This window comes from Sparus aurata, chromosome 3 (assembly GCF_900880675.1).
Source record: "Sparus aurata chromosome 3, fSpaAur1.1, whole genome shotgun sequence".
Lineage (NCBI taxonomy): Eukaryota > Metazoa > Chordata > Actinopteri > Spariformes > Sparidae > Sparus > Sparus aurata.
Window position 1 is genome coordinate 5800392 of NC_044189.1, and position 18053 is coordinate 5818444.

At 38.2% G+C, this 18053-nt stretch overlaps 1 protein-coding gene across 1 annotated transcript; it reads right to left on the reverse strand.

Moving 5' to 3' along the window:
* Positions 1-6982: 6982 nt before the first annotated feature.
* LOC115579423 (H-2 class I histocompatibility antigen, Q9 alpha chain-like) lies at positions 6983-16242 on the reverse strand. The gene is made up of 7 exons (XM_030412953.1): positions 16132-16242; positions 14322-14588; positions 11316-11594; positions 10631-10960; positions 9000-9092; positions 8291-8393; positions 6983-7974 (listed from the first exon to the last, which is right to left on the reverse strand). The coding sequence occupies exons 1-6, from the start codon at positions 16187-16189 to the stop codon at positions 8296-8298; spliced, it is 1125 nt and encodes a 374-aa protein (XP_030268813.1). The 5' UTR covers positions 16190-16242; the 3' UTR covers positions 6983-7974; positions 8291-8295.
* Between the last annotated feature and the right edge of the window lie 1811 nt (positions 16243-18053).

Consider the following 18053-nt stretch of genomic DNA (forward strand, 5'->3'; position numbering starts at 1 on the left):
GGGGAAAATACCGAGAGGCGTTCAAATCAACCTCCATCTGAGCCAATGAGAATTTAGCCTGGGCATGACGTCACTTATAACTGGGTAAAACTGACCCACACTACGGTGTACATTTTAGGACATTCTCAGGATCAGGCTTCAGCGTCAGACCTCAGATGAAAAGGTATAAGGTCTCAGGAAAAGCTCTGTCACACTCACACCAAACAGCCACATGAAAAATAGTCATTGGACCAAAATGCCTAAGAAAAAAACTTGTCACACTAAACTACCTCAGGATAAAAAATGTCACACTGAACGCATCAGTAACTAAGTTGTTACATTGAACAGCATCAGGAAAAAAAATATCACACTGAAAGGTATCAGAAACTAAGTTGTCACACTGAATGGTATCAGGATAAAAGTTGTCATACTGAATGTCATCATACTGAAAGGTATCAGGACAAAAGTTGTCACATTGAATGTCATCATACTGAAAGGTATCAGGACAAAAGTTGTCATACTGAATGGTATCGGGAAAATCAGTTTCCTACAGAGGTCGAATAAGCACGGTGGCCGACATGGGCAAATGCGCAGTAACGGCCAAATGTTGCAAATACATAAACCATGCAGAACCAAAGACACGCAAAACACATGCAACAACAAAATGCTGCAAACAACAAAATGCTGCAAACAAAGAAACGATGCAGAACCAAAACTACACAAACCTCAATATAATATATCTGGTTTAAACAGATTATTATTATTATTACTGTTATTATTATTATCATTATTATTATTATTATTATTATTTTGCAGAAGCAAAATGCTTCTTGTTAACACTAGAAGGACCTGAACTCCAACTAGAACGGCCATAAGCGGTCATTGTGACCGGCAGATATTAAACTCTATAATCTCTCATGTAAATAGTCCAGTGACGAATGCATTCATTGTGTCATGATATTATTTTAAAAAAAAAGAAATAACACCAATATGTACATTCTAACACGTTTAATTATACATTCATTAATATTCACATCATGCACATAGTAAACCATAATTATTGCATATATTTACACAAGATTTTAATAGAGAAAACTCAGAACAAGAAAATTAACAATTTAAAATAACTTATTTATTTATGAAACATTTTATTTTAACCCTTAAAATAATAATAATAATAATAATAATAGAAAAAGCTTAAATGGACTTTCCTCCGGACTCTCCTGCTGCTGGTGCTCCTTGAATAACATGTGGGCATTGACACCAGCCAGGTCGAGGATGTTATAGAAGACCGCCACTGGCCATCTTCCGTACCGCCTTTGACAGAGTACGCCCTAGCCTTCTGGTCCGGGACATCCACGCAGTATTGGCGTTGTTATAGTACATCACAGACTCTGGTTTTGCCTTCGCCCCACTAAAGGTGCCTACACCTGTGTGCAGGTGCTCAGGATGCAGACATTCTTCCTCGGATTTCCCTGGTACACAGTCAGAGTCGCAACTCTTCAGCACCGAACAGCTCCGCTCGCTGTTTCACGGAGAGAGAACTCCCGTTTATGTTTGCGCATGCCAACCAGGCTATACAACTATAGATTTATTAACTTGCAAGTAAATTCACAAAGAAGCACAATAAATGTGGAGTCTCGTTGTTAATGAGACCCTGCAAAATGATGCGCGGTCAATACGACCGCTTATGGCTAAAATAGGTCAAATATTTATTTCTTTGTCTTTTGTGTAACATATATATATATATATATATACATATATATATATATATATATATATATATATATAGCCTATATCTATAGATAGATAGATAGATAGATAGATAGATAGATAGATTTTCGCTTTCTAACATACGTAATACATCCCTGCAAACGTAATAGTTATTACATTTGTGGGAAATAGCGTGTTACATTTGTAGTAGGGAGCCACTATTACGTCTGTGGAAAATTTATTACATTTGTGGACATTATTACATTGGCGGGCGTTACAGTCTGTACATTGTACCTGACGAGAGTGGAGTAAAACTTTAGAGAGGCGATATAAAAAGCTACGTGGTTTAAATATTTGGTTATAATCTTTTAAAATAATATAACAATAACACTTCAAAAAGATCAATACTTCCGTTGTTCTTTCTTTTTCTGCAGTTTTTCACAAACGCCTTACTGCGGCCGGAGTCACTCTTTTCGGCCGCTCTGTGTCTGCACTCGCTGCAGCTGCCTCCTCTCCTGACACCGGCTTTGGGACTGACCGGCTGATGATTGGCTGTTCTGCCTTAAGTCCCGCCTCTCTTGCTATATAGAATTATTGTTCAGCTTGTACTGATGAGACGGGATCTACCGTAAAGTACCAAATAATAGCCGGCGTTTATTTGTTTCAACCACTTAACAGACCAGGCGTTTATTTGGGACAGGCGTTTAATTCCCTCCTCACAAAAATCCCGGACGAAAATTTCACAAACTTCTCCAGCTTCTCTGTGAATTCTCTGGAAACGGAGAGCAACCAAAAACAATGGGCCTCATTCACCAATATCTTCTTAAGAATCTTCTTAGATTCTTTCTTAAATTGTTCTTAGAGGGTTCCTTAAGAAAACCCTACGTCAGAATCACCAACTCGTTCGTAAGCCCCAGAATTGTTCGCAGCTGTGTTCTTACATTGATGAAAGCCACATGAGCAATATATATGCCATCGTTTTGCGGGCCTCGGATGGAGAAATGCCACGTATAAATAGGGTGTGGGGGGTTACTAACTGATGGCATGTTTCCAATTAACTTGATTTATCTTAAATCGTTGGCACATTTAATTTATTTTAGAATTTAAATTCTTTGTAAATTACCAAAAATATGAAATAAATAAATAAATGAATAAATATGACAGAATTATCACTGTAATATTGCATTTTATTGAACTACACAAAAGAAGAAAACACAACCATGCCAACATTTCGGCACTGAAATGTGCGTAAGAGTACCCCTGAGTGTTCGTAGGATTTGTTCTAGCCTAAGAAAAAATTCTAGATAAGAAAAATTCATGAATGCCACAATCTTCGTAAAATCTTCGTAAGTTGGACTTAAGAACAAATTTGTTCGTAAGAACGGTTCATGAATGAGGCCCACTGTCTGTAACGTTCTCTGATGATTGTAAACGTTGATTACTCCTGATACGTTCAGTATACATGTCGACACCAAACCACATGATGTGTTTTATAATGTTTTTATGTGTTTACAGCTGCTAATGTATGTAACGCTGTTACTGTGATGACATATGACAGTTTAATATTGAATCTGTCTATAATAACCACATCCTGACATGTAACTGTGGTTTTTGATAATCTTAGTACTAAAAATAACAATCATGACAAAAAATTAACAAAGACTGCAGGTCAAAACTTCTCCTGAAGAGTGAAACAGCTGCACAGGTTGGAGATGATGTCTGCAGCGTTACAGAGAGTTCAGAGCTGCTGTACACGACATGACAGCTCACAGAGACGCAGCAGCATCAGGAGAACTGTGTTACAGAGGAACTCCACCACCATCTCCATGTTGTGTCAGAGGGCTCGTGGATTATAAATGTTCAAGTGAATCATTAAAATACAACTGATGATACAATGAATGTCCGACCTCCTGAGAGCCTCACCTTCATATCTTTAACATGCAAACTGATTCATCTAATTTAAGTCTTGTGTCTGATATTTCTGATAATCAGTGTTTCATGTTCATTAAAAGGTTTAAAACAGAGACTTCTGAGGTTTTGGCTCCTGAACTTTGGACTTAAGATCTGTGGAGACTGTGGAGATCTTTAAAAAGCTGCTCAGGACTTTTTGTCATTTTGAGTTTGCTCTTATTTTAATTCATTTCTGTTTTAGGATGTTTTACTCTGAATAAGTCTGTATTTATGTTGGTTGTCTAACTTCTTTTGTGAAGTACTTCTTCTCTTGTAAAAAGTTTTATCAAAATAGTTACTAACTTAAATACGTTAAAGTGTCCCTATCATATGAAAAAAACAGTTTTAACCGTCTTCTCTATCATAATTCAGTACTTTATTTTCTCGGTGAGTAAATGTTCTCATTTTGATTATTTTTTTATATTTCCACCATATTTAAAGTGGCTCTATGTTACAATTTGTGTATGAATGTATGTGAGCAGATTGAAACGAGATGTGAAAAGTGAGACTTTCCTCGTCTCTCTCAGCTGTCTGTACGAGCCTGTGGACGATTTGTTGAAGTTGTTTAAAGCTGCTGGACTGTGTGTTTCTTTGTGAAGGTCTCGGGTCAGATTTTCTGTGACAATCTAACAGGATGTGACTTTATTAAGAGAGAACAACAGCAGCTAATGTTGGATTAGAAATGGAGTCTGCTGACATAAACTAACGACCGGCTTCCAAGTTCACCCTCCTCTTCAAACTGTCACTCACTTCTGTCTGGACGAACACACAAATATTCATAAATAAACAGTGTAAAAAAGTAACACATACAGTCCATCATACAGGTGGTGATTCAGACACACAGAGCCATTAGTTACCTTTGATCAATGGTGTGCTGCTGTTGTCGAGACTTCATGTAGAAGAACCATCAGAACTACTTGATGAAGTGTTCAAATCTGAGCAGAAAGAACTGAACAACAGTCAAATAAAGGACATAAAAAGCCGTGATAGACAGATTTATGCAGGCCTGCACACAGAACCAGCTGCTGGACCTCTGAACAGGTCCAGTGAACGGGCCCTCCACAAATCTACTTTACTCATATCAGGACAAGCTGCTGCGCTCTCTGCTACATGAACTCATGAACGTCGTCTCTTCATCAACATCATCCTCTTCCTCACAGCTTCTTCACTGACACTATCTGCCTCTTGGTGAGTCATGTTAGCTGTAACGTTAGCCTCCTGATTTGTGTTTCAGCCCGGCTGAGAGCAGCTTTTCTGAGCTGACTGACAAAAGCTGACTGACAAAAGTTGATCAACCCATGTTTACTCTTGCCACCTCTCTCTTGTTCTTCTTTTTCTTTCCTGGTATCCAGATTTATGTGCAGGTTCTGGCACAGCAAAGTAAATTCACTGCTTCATTAGCTAGTGGTTAGTTTAGATGAGTACATTTCTCAGGTCAGGACACATGAAAAGACTCACACCATTTTCAGGAGAATGAACCAGGCTACACTGTTTATTTAAGCACCAATAAATAAAATGTTCACTTATATTCAGGATGAACTTGATGATTGTGGCCTCCATGGGGCCTCCCAGCAGTTTGGACCCAGACAGATTTCCCCTCTTCGCCTCCTTATGAGCAGCTCTGGATTTATGTTCAGGCAGCCACACAAACAGACAGACAGTCATAAATAAAGACCAGCTGATCTGCTCTGGACTGACTGTCAGAACCTGAAACCTTTGGGCTGTGACTTCCTCTACACAAATGTTACCAATCTATAAAGTTAGTACTCATGTAATTCAACACAAAACTTCTTCTGCACTAAATATTTGTGAGGAAAATAAAACATTTTCATGATTTTGGTCGATGTCATGAGCACTAATACAGCTGCTGTGGTTATGAAATGTTGTTTGTTGACAGATTGTAGAGCTCTGACTTCACACAGTAAACTCTTCATCCACTCCACATCAGTATATAACCAACATGACAAAACCTGAGACAGTTTTGTTTGTCTTGTACTGAATATTTTGTTCCAGGTCACCCTCAGGCTCAGACACATTCTCCAGCTGCATTAATACATTATTGATTTTATCCCTAAACAACTCCTGCAGCAGTTCTTTTCTTATGGAATTGATTACTGTAAATTTATAATAAGAAAATTAACATTTGACTTTTTGACATTTGTCTTGAGGCAACTCATGAACATCTACACAGACTTTGTAAACTTCCTGATGAGCTGCTGTTTGATAATAGAGATTATGACTATCATCCCAGTGAGCTTATAAGGACCAGTTGTTGTATAAAACACCAAAAGTCATACTTGAGTAAAATAAATACATTGTGTTAAAATATCTTGGAAAAAGTGAAAGTTACTTCTCTAAACAGAACTTGAGTTAAATGTCTGAAATCATCTGATATTAAATTAACTTTAGTATCAAAAGTCAAAGTAAATTCGACATTTTTTAACTTGTATGCATTTACTGTGTACTACAGATTGCGGTCAGGTAACAGATCTGATTTTCAGCATTTTTCTGATTAATTGAATCGTTGTTTTTTTTTCTTATTTAAGCCTGCACTAATTTGGCTCTGATGCAGCATGTAATCTGAAAAGCAACAAGTAACAACAGCTGATAAATTAATGTAGATGCCAAAATATTGTTTGTTAGTCGATCAAGGGATCAGCTGACAGATTCAGCAGAAGTGAGGTCACACAAACACCAAGTAACACAAAGAAACAAAACATGATAAAATGCTGAAACATTGACACTGGATCTGAAGATGAACTGGCAGAGTGAGAGAACACACACATCGAACACACCAGGGAGGAGAACGAGGAGCAGGTGAAACCAATCAGGTGGTCTGCACTGTGGAGAGAGGAACCAACACAGAACCAGAAACACTGAATGGATGAAACAATGAGAACATGACCTGAGAGGCAGAGCGGGATGGAACAGTGTCCTGGTGTTTTAAAAAGGTCTATTAATGTCACGCAAATTAGATTCTGTCTTCTGCACATTAATAAGCATTTAAGAACAAAAACAAAAAGTTGAAAATCTGTCTGAATAATCATGTTGTGCCTTCAGCTTGAGTCAGTTTCTTCAAGCAGGAAAGAAACATTTAAATCAGTGACATGTTTTATCATGATGATGAAAATGTGACTAAACAGGTCTTTAAACAGCGACTGCAGATGATGTGAGTCGTCCACATCCAGCCACTCACGTGTGTCTTTCATATCAATGAACTACAGTCACAAAGTCTCTCCTACAGGACAGTCTGAACAAAATGTAGCTACAATATTCACATTCTTGTAGCTACAGTCAAAGATATATAAGATATATGTGGAATCACAACAAGGCAGAGAAATGTGGACCATTGGGACTTTATTGAAAAGCAAAAGTACAAAAGGAATCAAATCAACTTCATCTGACATTCATCTACTTCACCCAACATAAGGAGTGATTTTAAGACTCGCTGCTCAATTTCTTTGTGTTTACAAACGAAGAGAGAAAACGTCCCTCGTCATGAAATATTTATAATGATGGATTGGATTTGTATGGCGCTTTTCAAGTCACCCAAAGCGCCTGACAGGGTTCCAGGTTCCATTCATACTGGTGGTGGTAAACTACGATAGTAGCCACAGCTGCCCTGGGGCAGGCTGACGGAAGCGTGGCTGCCATTCAGCGCCTACGGGCCCTCCGACCACCACCTCAAACACACAGCAGTCATACACATTCACACGAGGCAAGGTGGGTGAAGTGTCTTGCCCAAGGACACAACGACCATGAAGCAGCTGGCCGGGCAGGGATCGAACCGCCGACCCTCCGAACATAGGCCGACCCGCTCTACCGCTCTGAGACTTACAAGAAAACAGTCCACAACCCTTTTAGAAAATCAGCGATAATTCAAATCTAACAATGTGTCAAAACAGATCAAGAGAGATTTTATTAAACACAAAAAACCAAATATTCAAGATTAATTAAGAAAAACCTAAATAATTTGCTTCAGCCTGAAATATATATAGAAATATATATTACACAACTGGACCATAAATGTGGTTCTGATGCTTCCTGTATATTTTGTGTATGTGTCTGATCATAAGGTGACATGTAGAGATGTCGCATTAACCAGACTGAAATATGTGTCCAATGAATTACATTCAAATCATGAAAGCTCCCCACAGTGATACTAAACTCCATCCATACAGTTCTTATCCTGCTCCTCCTGCAGAGAGAGGAGGAGGACTGGAGTCAATCCCAGTGAGCAGTGAGACAGAGGAGGAGGAGGTTCATCACCAGGAGGAACACAGAGAGACGACCACAGCATCCATTGTTCCAGTGCAGAATCCATCCAGAAACCTGAAGAGACGGAAAGAAAACAGAAAAAGAAAACAATATAATAAACAAGTATTTACCTCTCATGTTTCTGACCTGTTGATGTGAAGGTTTCTGAAAGTGTCTGTGACTTTCTCTTAATAATCTCAGTTTACTTCATATCAAAAAAGTTTCATCTTTGTTGTGGAAAATCAATTGAAAGTCAAACATTTTCTTTACCAACATCACAAGTTTTACAGTTATCCAAGAAATAATCACTGAAGTTTCCTTTACACATAGTTTAATGCAGCTTTACATAACAACAGGTGTGACTATTCATGTCCCATATGAGGTTACTCACTGTGTTTATGCGTTTGGTAGGAGTGTTTTCTTCTGTTCAGGCTCAGACAGCTCAGACTGCTCAGATTTGTTGGACTTGTTGTCACTGGATGAAGTGCAGATGGCTGAAATACAAAGCAAAGACAAGTAATTTTCACTCTCAGGGTTCCCAAACTGCCAGAGAGCAACAACAACACAACAAGAGCATCTTTCTTGACTTAGTTTCCTTTCACTTCTTTCTTACATCATTATGCTAAAGTCAATGTAGGATTAAAAACCAGCTCCACAACATAAACCTCAACATGTGTTTCTTATACTGAGCGCACAGCTCACTACAATAGCTCTTGAAGATTAAAATAAAACAACGTTATTAATCCAATGTCCCTGAAAAAACAAACATTACTCCAACAGGAATGAATAATATTCCATTTATCTCATTTTGTTTTCAAAAGTCTAAAATATTTTCCACAAAACAGTCAGAAAACTTTGTGACTCCTCTCTCTACCTGTGAGCCGTTAATTACCTTAAAGTGATTGTTAAGTGTCATAAAGTTGTCAGTCAGGTGTGAAGGATAGGAGCAAATATGATGAAACATCAACATGTAAATAATAAAAATAAATATTTAACTAAAACATTAGGTTGGCTTCTCTGCTCATGTCATCATGACACTGTGGCTCTGCACTTGGAAAATACAGACACAAAGACACAATCTTTCTATTTGAGTCTCTCACCTTCTCTCCTCTTGTAAGCCACCACTCCAGCGAGGAGGAAAACAGCAGAAACAACCACTGCAGCGATGATGATGGCCGTCGTGTTAAGTTTCTCTGTTGAGCAGAAAACAACAGAAAAGAGTGAAAACATGTTCAGAAGAAGCAAGTTAGAGAAGAACCTCCGTTTGCCAACTAGACCAAAATCCTGTATACAGACACTGTGTTTGTTCATCCTGCTGTTATTTTCACTTATCTGTTCATAAAAGTAATCTATGTTTCTTTATCCTCATCTAGTTGTGTTGTCTTTGTTTAGTTTTATGTCTGTGTTGGTTTGTGTTTTGCATAGGGCTGGGACTTTAACGCGTTAATTACGATTAATTAATTACACAAAAATTAACGCATTGAAAAAATTAACACATTTTAATCGCACTTATTTTTGCAGCGCGGAATGTTTCTCACTGGAAGAGTTTCAGGGGTACCGATTATACTGGAGCACCAACTAACGTTCATGACTTCAGACAACAACAATGAACGAAGAAGCAGATGAGACTGCTTTGGTTGGCCCCGTTTTGTTTTCAAAAGCGGACGGATGGCAGCGTAGATAAGCGCTATTGCTGCACTTTATGGCAAAAATTGCACTGGTCGGGGCAGCGTTTATCTCAGTGGGTAATGTTAAGAGTGCGCGTCCCATGTGCCGAGGCTCTGCAGCGGACCTAGGTTCGACTCCCAGCCTGGGTCCGTTTGCTGCGTGTCACTCCCCCTCTCTCGCTCCCTGTTTCCTGTCATATCTTCAGCTGTTCTGTCAATAAAGCCATAAAAGGCCAAAAAAATATTTAAAAATTGCACTGGTCTGTTGGTCTTGAAAAAACAAAAACAATGTTTTGTTGCTTAAGCTTCTGTATTCAGTCATTATTCAATAGTATACTAAAATCCATAATAATAAAAAAATTGCTTCTCACTGTTCTCAGGTCAAATATTTATATGCGATTAAAATGCAATTAATTTCGATTAATTAATTACAAAGCCGCTGATTAATTCGATTAATTTTTTTAATCGAGTCCCGGCCCTAGTTTTGTATGATGGTTTTTGGCACAATAACAGCATCTGAATATCATTTTTGACTGTCAGCATACTCAGCCAATAAACTTAATTCTAAATGAGTGTCTGAGACATACATACATTCATAAAGTTGTTAAATAATCTACTCATCTTCCAAAGTTACCAGTAGTGAAGTCAACACAGTGCCTATAATCTCTGAACTGTGGTTACACATTAAAATGGCTACACGTGGTCTGAAATGGTATAAAATGAGGGTACAATAGTGTCACAGTTACAGTTTTTACAGTTTACAAGGTGGTAAACAGCTGATTCGAAAATAATAATAAAAATGCGTCCTGAATAAAACTTCTTTTGTGTGTTTCATTACTGACACTGTTCTGTATTAATCCAAGTAAAAAATTAAAAAGTGGCCAATTATATTTGCTGATTTCTTTTTAAGAGTCCAGAGGTGAACATGTGCTTTGGTTTAATGTTAGTCTGAGTCTTCTAGATGAAATAAACTGACAATAAAACAACACGAGGAAACAAAAACTCGAACACACATATAAACACATGAACTGCAGGACTGTTACAGTAAAATAAATGTTTCTCACCGTCAACACTTCTGATTCCAGTCTTTCCTTTGTTGGTTATGATCACTGCTTTGTCCAGTTTGGTGATGATGTCCTCGTTCACACCAGAGAGCTGAAACACACAGTCGTACCTCGTCCAGTCTTCAGGTGTGACTGATGAAAGTTTCAGGTCAACACTCATCTGGAAGGTTCCATCGTGGTTGGGGAGGAACTCTCCGTGGTCCACCTCCTCATGAAGCTCCTCTCCATCTTTCCTCCAGACGAGTGAGGCTCTGTGAGGGTAGAAACCTGTAGCGAGGCAGCTGACTGGAGAGGAGGGAGTCTTCTGGAGGAGAGACACTGAGGGAAGCTCTGGAGAGTGAAGAGAGAGACAGTTTATAGGTTCTTTATCATTATTTACTGTATATTAATATTATTATTCCTGTTTGATGGAGTGTATTTTAAATGTTTTAGTAACACAGACAAAATAAGTGAACACATTACAAGAAGTGAGGGACAAAGGCTGGGAGGATAAAGAGAGTGAGAGACTGAGATGGACAGAAACAGAAGAGAGAAAATAAAACAAAGAGAAATGTGTGTAAACTGAGACGAAGTGTGTCTCTGTATGTCAGTTTATATTAATTGTGATGTGATTGTTGGTTAGAAACAGAAGAGAAATATGGAGCTTGTTGTGTCCATTAAACTACATCAGGTCAGGTGATTCTACCTGTTCTCAGCAGAACGCTCCTCCCATAGTCCACATACTTCTTCACCCAGTCACCGCAATCCCGGGTGAGGTAGGTTTTTCTCAGTTCTCTCAAACCCTTGTTATTATCCCACTTGTGTTTGGTGATGACAGCCTGTTGTTTTGGAGCGATCCATGTCAGTGTCTTCAGGTCAAATGCTATGAAGTCTTCTCCATCATAACCATACTGCATAAATCCGTTGACCTCTTGAGTCTCATCATCCCACTCACAGCCGTACATCCACTGGAAAACATGGACACCTGAGACAGAAACAGAGAGGACATTAAACCAGAGTGAGATCACAGCTCAGTCATCTATCATCAGCTGATATCACATCTTCACCACAGAGACACACTGATCCACAGACACCACAACACCAGGATCTACACCTCCTGCTGTTATTGGCTGGATGGAAGCCGCTCACAGCCAATCATCATCTGGACAGTGTGGACGTCTTCAGAGAGAGACAGAGAGGCTGCTGGGAAACAGAGTGAGTTCCTGACACAGTTCATATCCTCTGTTTCACCACAGAGACACACTGACTCCACTGAGACCAACAGTTTATCTCCACTGTTGAAGGAGGTGAGGCTTCATGTCAACACACACACACACACACACACACACACACACACACACACACACACTGAGGTGGAGTCCTGACCAGCAGATTAAACCTGATCCTGGACTGAACATTAGACCCACTGAGACCCTGCAGCCAGTGGATCAGTCCAACAACATCCTCCTCCTGTGAGAAACTACAGACTGGACTGTCCTGAAGCTGCTCTAGAAGCTTCACTGAAGGAGAGTTTCAGTCCAGGATGAGTCTCTAGACTCCAGCTGCTCAGCCAGGACAGTGTGTCCTGTTCAGCTCTGTGTTACTACAACTGGTCAGGATGAGGCCCACACCATCAGGACCATTATGGAGACTGGGAGGCAGTCTGTGTGTCCTGATTGGTCCATCCATCAGTCAATCACTCAATACAACCAACTAGAGCTGTCCCAAGCGATTATTTTTCCAACAATTAATCTTGCGATTATTTTTTCGATTAGTCGACTAATCTAACGCTCAGCTGCTCAGCCATTAATTCTTCTCATTTCCTCTCATTATTTATTATTTTATGATTAACTGATCATTTACTTATTTTAAAAAGTGAGGAAATTATGAAAAATTTTCTTCACAAGTTCTCAAAGCCAAACGTGAAATCATCACATGTCTTTTATATATTATGGGATGGACAGACTGTGTATCAGTACAGTAGAGTTCATGTAATATAATCTGTATTTTACTACATATTTATGACTCAAACTGATTTTTCTTGTCATTATTGATTATGTAATGATTATTTTTTGGCTAATCAATAAATCATTTACGCTGTTAAAAGTCAGACAATGGTGAAAAAAGTCCATCACAAGGTCTCAGAGCCAAATGTGAAATCTTCTAAATACTTCTTCTATATTATGGGATGGACAGACTGTGTGTCAGTACAGTAGATTTAAAGTTATCTAATCTGTGTTTACTACATATTTTGGATTCAAACTAATTTATTTTCTCATTATTGATTATGTAATGACTATTTTTTTGGTTAATCAATAAATTGTTTATGCTGTAAAATATCAAGCAACAGTGAAAATGTCAATCACAAGTTTCCAGAGTCAGAGGTGAAATCTTTAAATATCTTCTTTTGTCCGACCAACACTGAAACAGAATTTAATTTATAACGATATAAAACAGAGAAAAGCAGCAAATTCTCATATTTGAGAAACTTGAACTAGAAAATGTTTGTGAGTTTTGTTCAGTAAAAGACTGAAATCAATATTTGATTGTTGAAATGTCTGTCAGTAAATTTCCTGTTGATCAACTAATCGATTAATTGACTAATCACTTCAGCACAACATCTGTTTATTATGACAGAGACACACTGTGGTCAAGTAGAGTTAATCTAATCTAATCTGTAGATCTACTATATATCCTGTATATTATGGGATGGACACAGTGTGGTCAGTACAGTGGAGTTAATCTAATCTAATCTGTAGATCTACTATATATCCTGTATATTATGGGATGGACACAGTGTGGTCAGTACAGTAGAGTTAATCTAATCTAATCTGTAGATCTACTATATATCCTGTATATTATGGGATGGACACAGTGTGGTCAGTACAGTAGAGTTAATCTAATCTAATCTGTAGATCTACTATATATCCTGTATATTATGGGATGGACACAGTGTGGTCAGTACAGTAGAGTTAATCTAATCTAATCTGTAGATCTACTATATATCCTGTATATTATGGGATGGACACAGTGTGGTCAGTACAGTAGAGTTAATCTAATCTAATCTGTAGATCTACTATATATCCTGTATATTATGGGATGGACACAGTGTGGTCAGCACAGTGGAGTCGTCCTGTTAAACTCTTTAAAGCTCTGATCTGAATGAGACAGTCACCTTGTGGTCCTGTCAGCCAGGTGTATTAAAACATGCTGCTCCTCCTCTCATATGAGGACCCAGCAGAAGCAGCCTGTGTCCCATTTACAGTCCTGCTCCGTAGTTTAAGAAACCAGGCAGTGATGTTCCTCTATCAGCTGTGTGTTGTTAAACTGTTGTGATAAACAGGTTCCTACAGTAGAGTTATTATGGACCAACTCACTGTGGGCACTTCAGTAGAGTCACTCTGATCTAATCTAGTGGAGATAAAGGGTTAATAATCTCTGCTGCTTATTATGGGATGGACAGAAACACTGTATCAGTGTAGTACAGCAGCATCCAGTAGTCTCAGTCTCACTGATGTTTCTGTTCAGTCTGACTGAGAGTTTAGATAAGAACAGCCTCCAACAGACAGTTTAGTGTGTGTGTGTGTGTGTGTGTGTGTGTGTGTGTGTGTGTGTGTGTGTGTGTGTGTGTGTGCACTAACATATTTTTGCAAAAAGACAGGATGAAAATATAAACAACATTTTATCAGTAGAAAGTGAAACATAAACAAACCTCCAGTTTGGTTGAAGCGCTGCTTTGCAGTGTCAATGTTGCCTTTGAAGGTCTGCTCGTGACCCAAACGGATCTGAGTCTGTTGCTCCCAGTACTGAGGATCATTTTCTGTGACTCTGCTCATCCAGTCTTGTTTAGGTACTGTTCTTCTGCTGTTACTGTCTTGGTAATTTATCTGAACTTCATCAACCAACGCAAGGGCCACAAACTCTGGGAAGTTTGGGATTCCAGAAGATCCAGTGTAGAAGACCTTAAAAGAGTGAGTCACTGAAATAAAAAGTTAATGTCAGGATTTATTTTTTTTAAATTTACTTTGATAAAAAGAACTGCAAAAGGTTGTTTCTCCTGCACATGGACTAAAAAAGAACTAAAGTACATTCAAAACAACCTTACAATAAATACATTTATTAGGGCTTTAACAATTCCTTGCATTATACATTTTCTAGATTCACCGTTTTCTTACAAAAAATGTCAGAAAATAGTGAAAAATGTCCATTCCATTTTTCTAATTTCTAAGGTCCAAGCTGGTGTCAGTCAAAAACCCAAAGATATTCAGTTTAATGATATGAAACAGATAAAAGCAGGAAATATAAATATTTGAGAGGCTGAAAACAGCACTTTCTGTCATTTTTGCATATAAAATTACTTTAATACTTTTAATCAAAATAGTTGGTAATTGTGTTTGTGTAGATAGACTCAAAGATTAGTCACCTAAGTGTGGCAGTTTTAAAGTTAGTATTACTTTGATATTTCTGATGATTGTGTCTTAAAAATGTATTTACTCATAAACAGAATTTTAAACAAGCAGATGTTTAGGTCATTCAGCTGTGTACCTGACTTTCCAAGATCAGAGTGTGATCACATTTCAGTTCTAAATAAACTCTTAATCGCTCTCTGGTGGACAAACTTTGTAATGAAGACTTTGTTGGACGTTTCTGTTCTTCAGTTTCTTGTTACTGATCAGCCGACACACACACAGAATACCAACATATCTGTAATAAATTCATATCTGCAGATTTATCTGAGGCGGTTTTATTGATCTGACTCTACTAAACAACATCACCAGTATGACGTGACTGGACCCAACCAACACAACTCTGTATGGACGAACTACATTAAAGCAGATGTGTGTTACAGTGTGTGGAGTTAAACTGTGGAATTATCTGGGGAAAGAAAATATATTATTATAAAAAATTTCATAGCAGGCTGTGATTGTGATTGATTATAAAATTAAATATGAAGTGACGTGTTTCAAGAAAATATGTTAATTATAACTCGTGAATTAAAATAATATAAAACATGTTTATAATTTCTAAAACAGTCATGATTTTAATATTAAACGGTAATGAACAACTGAGAGATTCAAACTGATCAGTGCCTAAATATAGTTTTAGACAATCTTTGTTTTAACGCCTTGTTCTGATGTTTTCTCCTCTTTTCTTTATTTATCTGAGTGTTGGACTGTTTTGTGCTGCGTAGTTCTGCTGACATTTTAACATTAAGATCGATCAGATGTATTAAAATAAGAAAAGAAAATTAGACAAATACACTTTTTAACATCCATGTTCAGAGACAGACTGTGGACTTCTCTTCTAACAGAAACTATCAGTGATTAATGAGATGAACAGACAGAATTTCTTAATGTCAACTTTAACATTATCAGTTTTAAACATTTCTATAATCTGCAATTAAGTCCTGGAGCTGAACACAAAAGACTATCAAACAAACTTTTAATTCATATTTACAGAACATAAAGAGACGAAACATTTTTTCTTTTACAACCAGCTGATTTAAAATAATGTGAACTCACCTGCTGCCACGTCATGTAGACCTGTTCCCAGGAGAGCCAGAAACACCAAGATCTTCATTGTGAACTGTTTTTTCTGAAGATTTGATCAAAAAGATATTACTCTTTAATCACACCGGACTAGCCGCTGTCTTCTTCGAGCTCCAGTGCTGCTATGAGGGGAAAACACAGAGAGGCGTTAATATCAACCTCCATCTGAGCCAATGAGAATTCAGCCTGAGCATGACGTCACTCATAACTGGGTAAAACTGACCCGCTGAGGTTGCAAAGCGAAAGTAAAATGATCTTCTTGTATCCTGTGTGAGAGGAAGAGGAGACATGCGGGGTTTTATTTGAGTGTCTCAGCTTTGTTCGCATATGAAGGAGTATTAAACCTCCTGCTGCTCACATCTCATGTCATGTTTTGTAGCTTGATGTGATGTAATGTGCAGAAATGTGTGAATGTTCTGGGAGGTCAGAGGTCACTGTCAGCTACAGCTCACACACTCTGGAGTCTGTGTGGATGCAGTAGTGTCTGATTGTTCTTCTGCTCTGTGTGGCTCAACCTGGGATTGAAAACAGTCCTGATCAATATATCAGCAACACACAACAAATTAAAATGAGGTTTTCTTGATGTTACAGTGAGTAAATGTGGGGAGGAGCGCCCCCCAGTGGGTCAAACCTGCAGCTGATGTGCAGCAGTACACACTGTTATTATCTGCTGTGTTAAACACATCTGTGTGCAGATAAATGAGACGGAGGGGAACATCTTATATCCTTTAACAAGTCCATATTCATTATCTTATTTATGTGTCAGTGTGTCTCAGATCAGGCAGACTCACTGAATCACAATCAGGACAGACGATATAATAATAAAACACATGAGAGATGTGATGAAACAATATCTGACCTCAGTGTTTTTACTCTGAGGCGAAAACAAGAAGCAGAGAAATCAAACTGAAAGCAGAAAGAGAGTCAGAGAGCTTCTTCAGCACAGACCTCAGATCAGCTCAGCTCTGTCCTTCAGCCTCGACGCCTCTGAGCTGATTTGGAGCTGTGGACGCTGAAAACTGCTCCAACCACAGAAATGTAACACCACTGTTGATGTTTGAACACCTGATGCTTGTTTTTTTAATTTAGCTCTCGCTTTGGCACCGTTTACACTCTGTTTCACTGCTCGTTTAATGTTCTTGAAGCACTTTATAAAAGGTAATTGAGGTTAATAAATGAAACTCAGATGTTTTGTTGTCACTTCTTCAGCTGAGACAATATTATTCATGATTATCACACAGAGAAAACAACACGTGTCGCAGCTTTTATCTGGACACTTTATATTGTTGGTGACATTGAGGCTTGAGCTCTGGTTGACAGAGGCTCTTCCTGATCGCTGCTGATCAATACCTGAGTTTATCACTGAGTTCACCTGTACAGAGGTGTCAGCAGTGTGACAGCGCCCCCTGTGGATGAACCATGTATCTGCTCCTGAACTGCTGATGGGAAACCACCTGAGGATGTCACCTGACTTTCTGCTGGTGTCAGTCTGTCAGAACATCTGGATTATTAATGACTCTGATCAAAAGTATTCATCAAATTAAAGATAATAAAATAAAACCAATTATAATGTATTTAGTGACAAAATAATGTGCTTGCTCCGGCTTTTTAACTTTAATACCTCCATGAGTCATATGTTGGTGAGTGAACATGCAGGCAGTGTTGGTCAAGTTACTTGGAAATAGTAATTAGTTACTGATTACTGATTACTTCTCCACGAAAGTAATCCAGTTACTTTACTGATTACTTATTTTCAAAAGTAATTAGTTACTTTACTAGTTACCTTACTACGTTACTTTTCAAAAACATGATACACAACCTGAATATGCTATAAAGCAATAGACCTTTCGTGGCAGCAGGTAATAAATGGACAACTGCCAGACATGAGATGAACA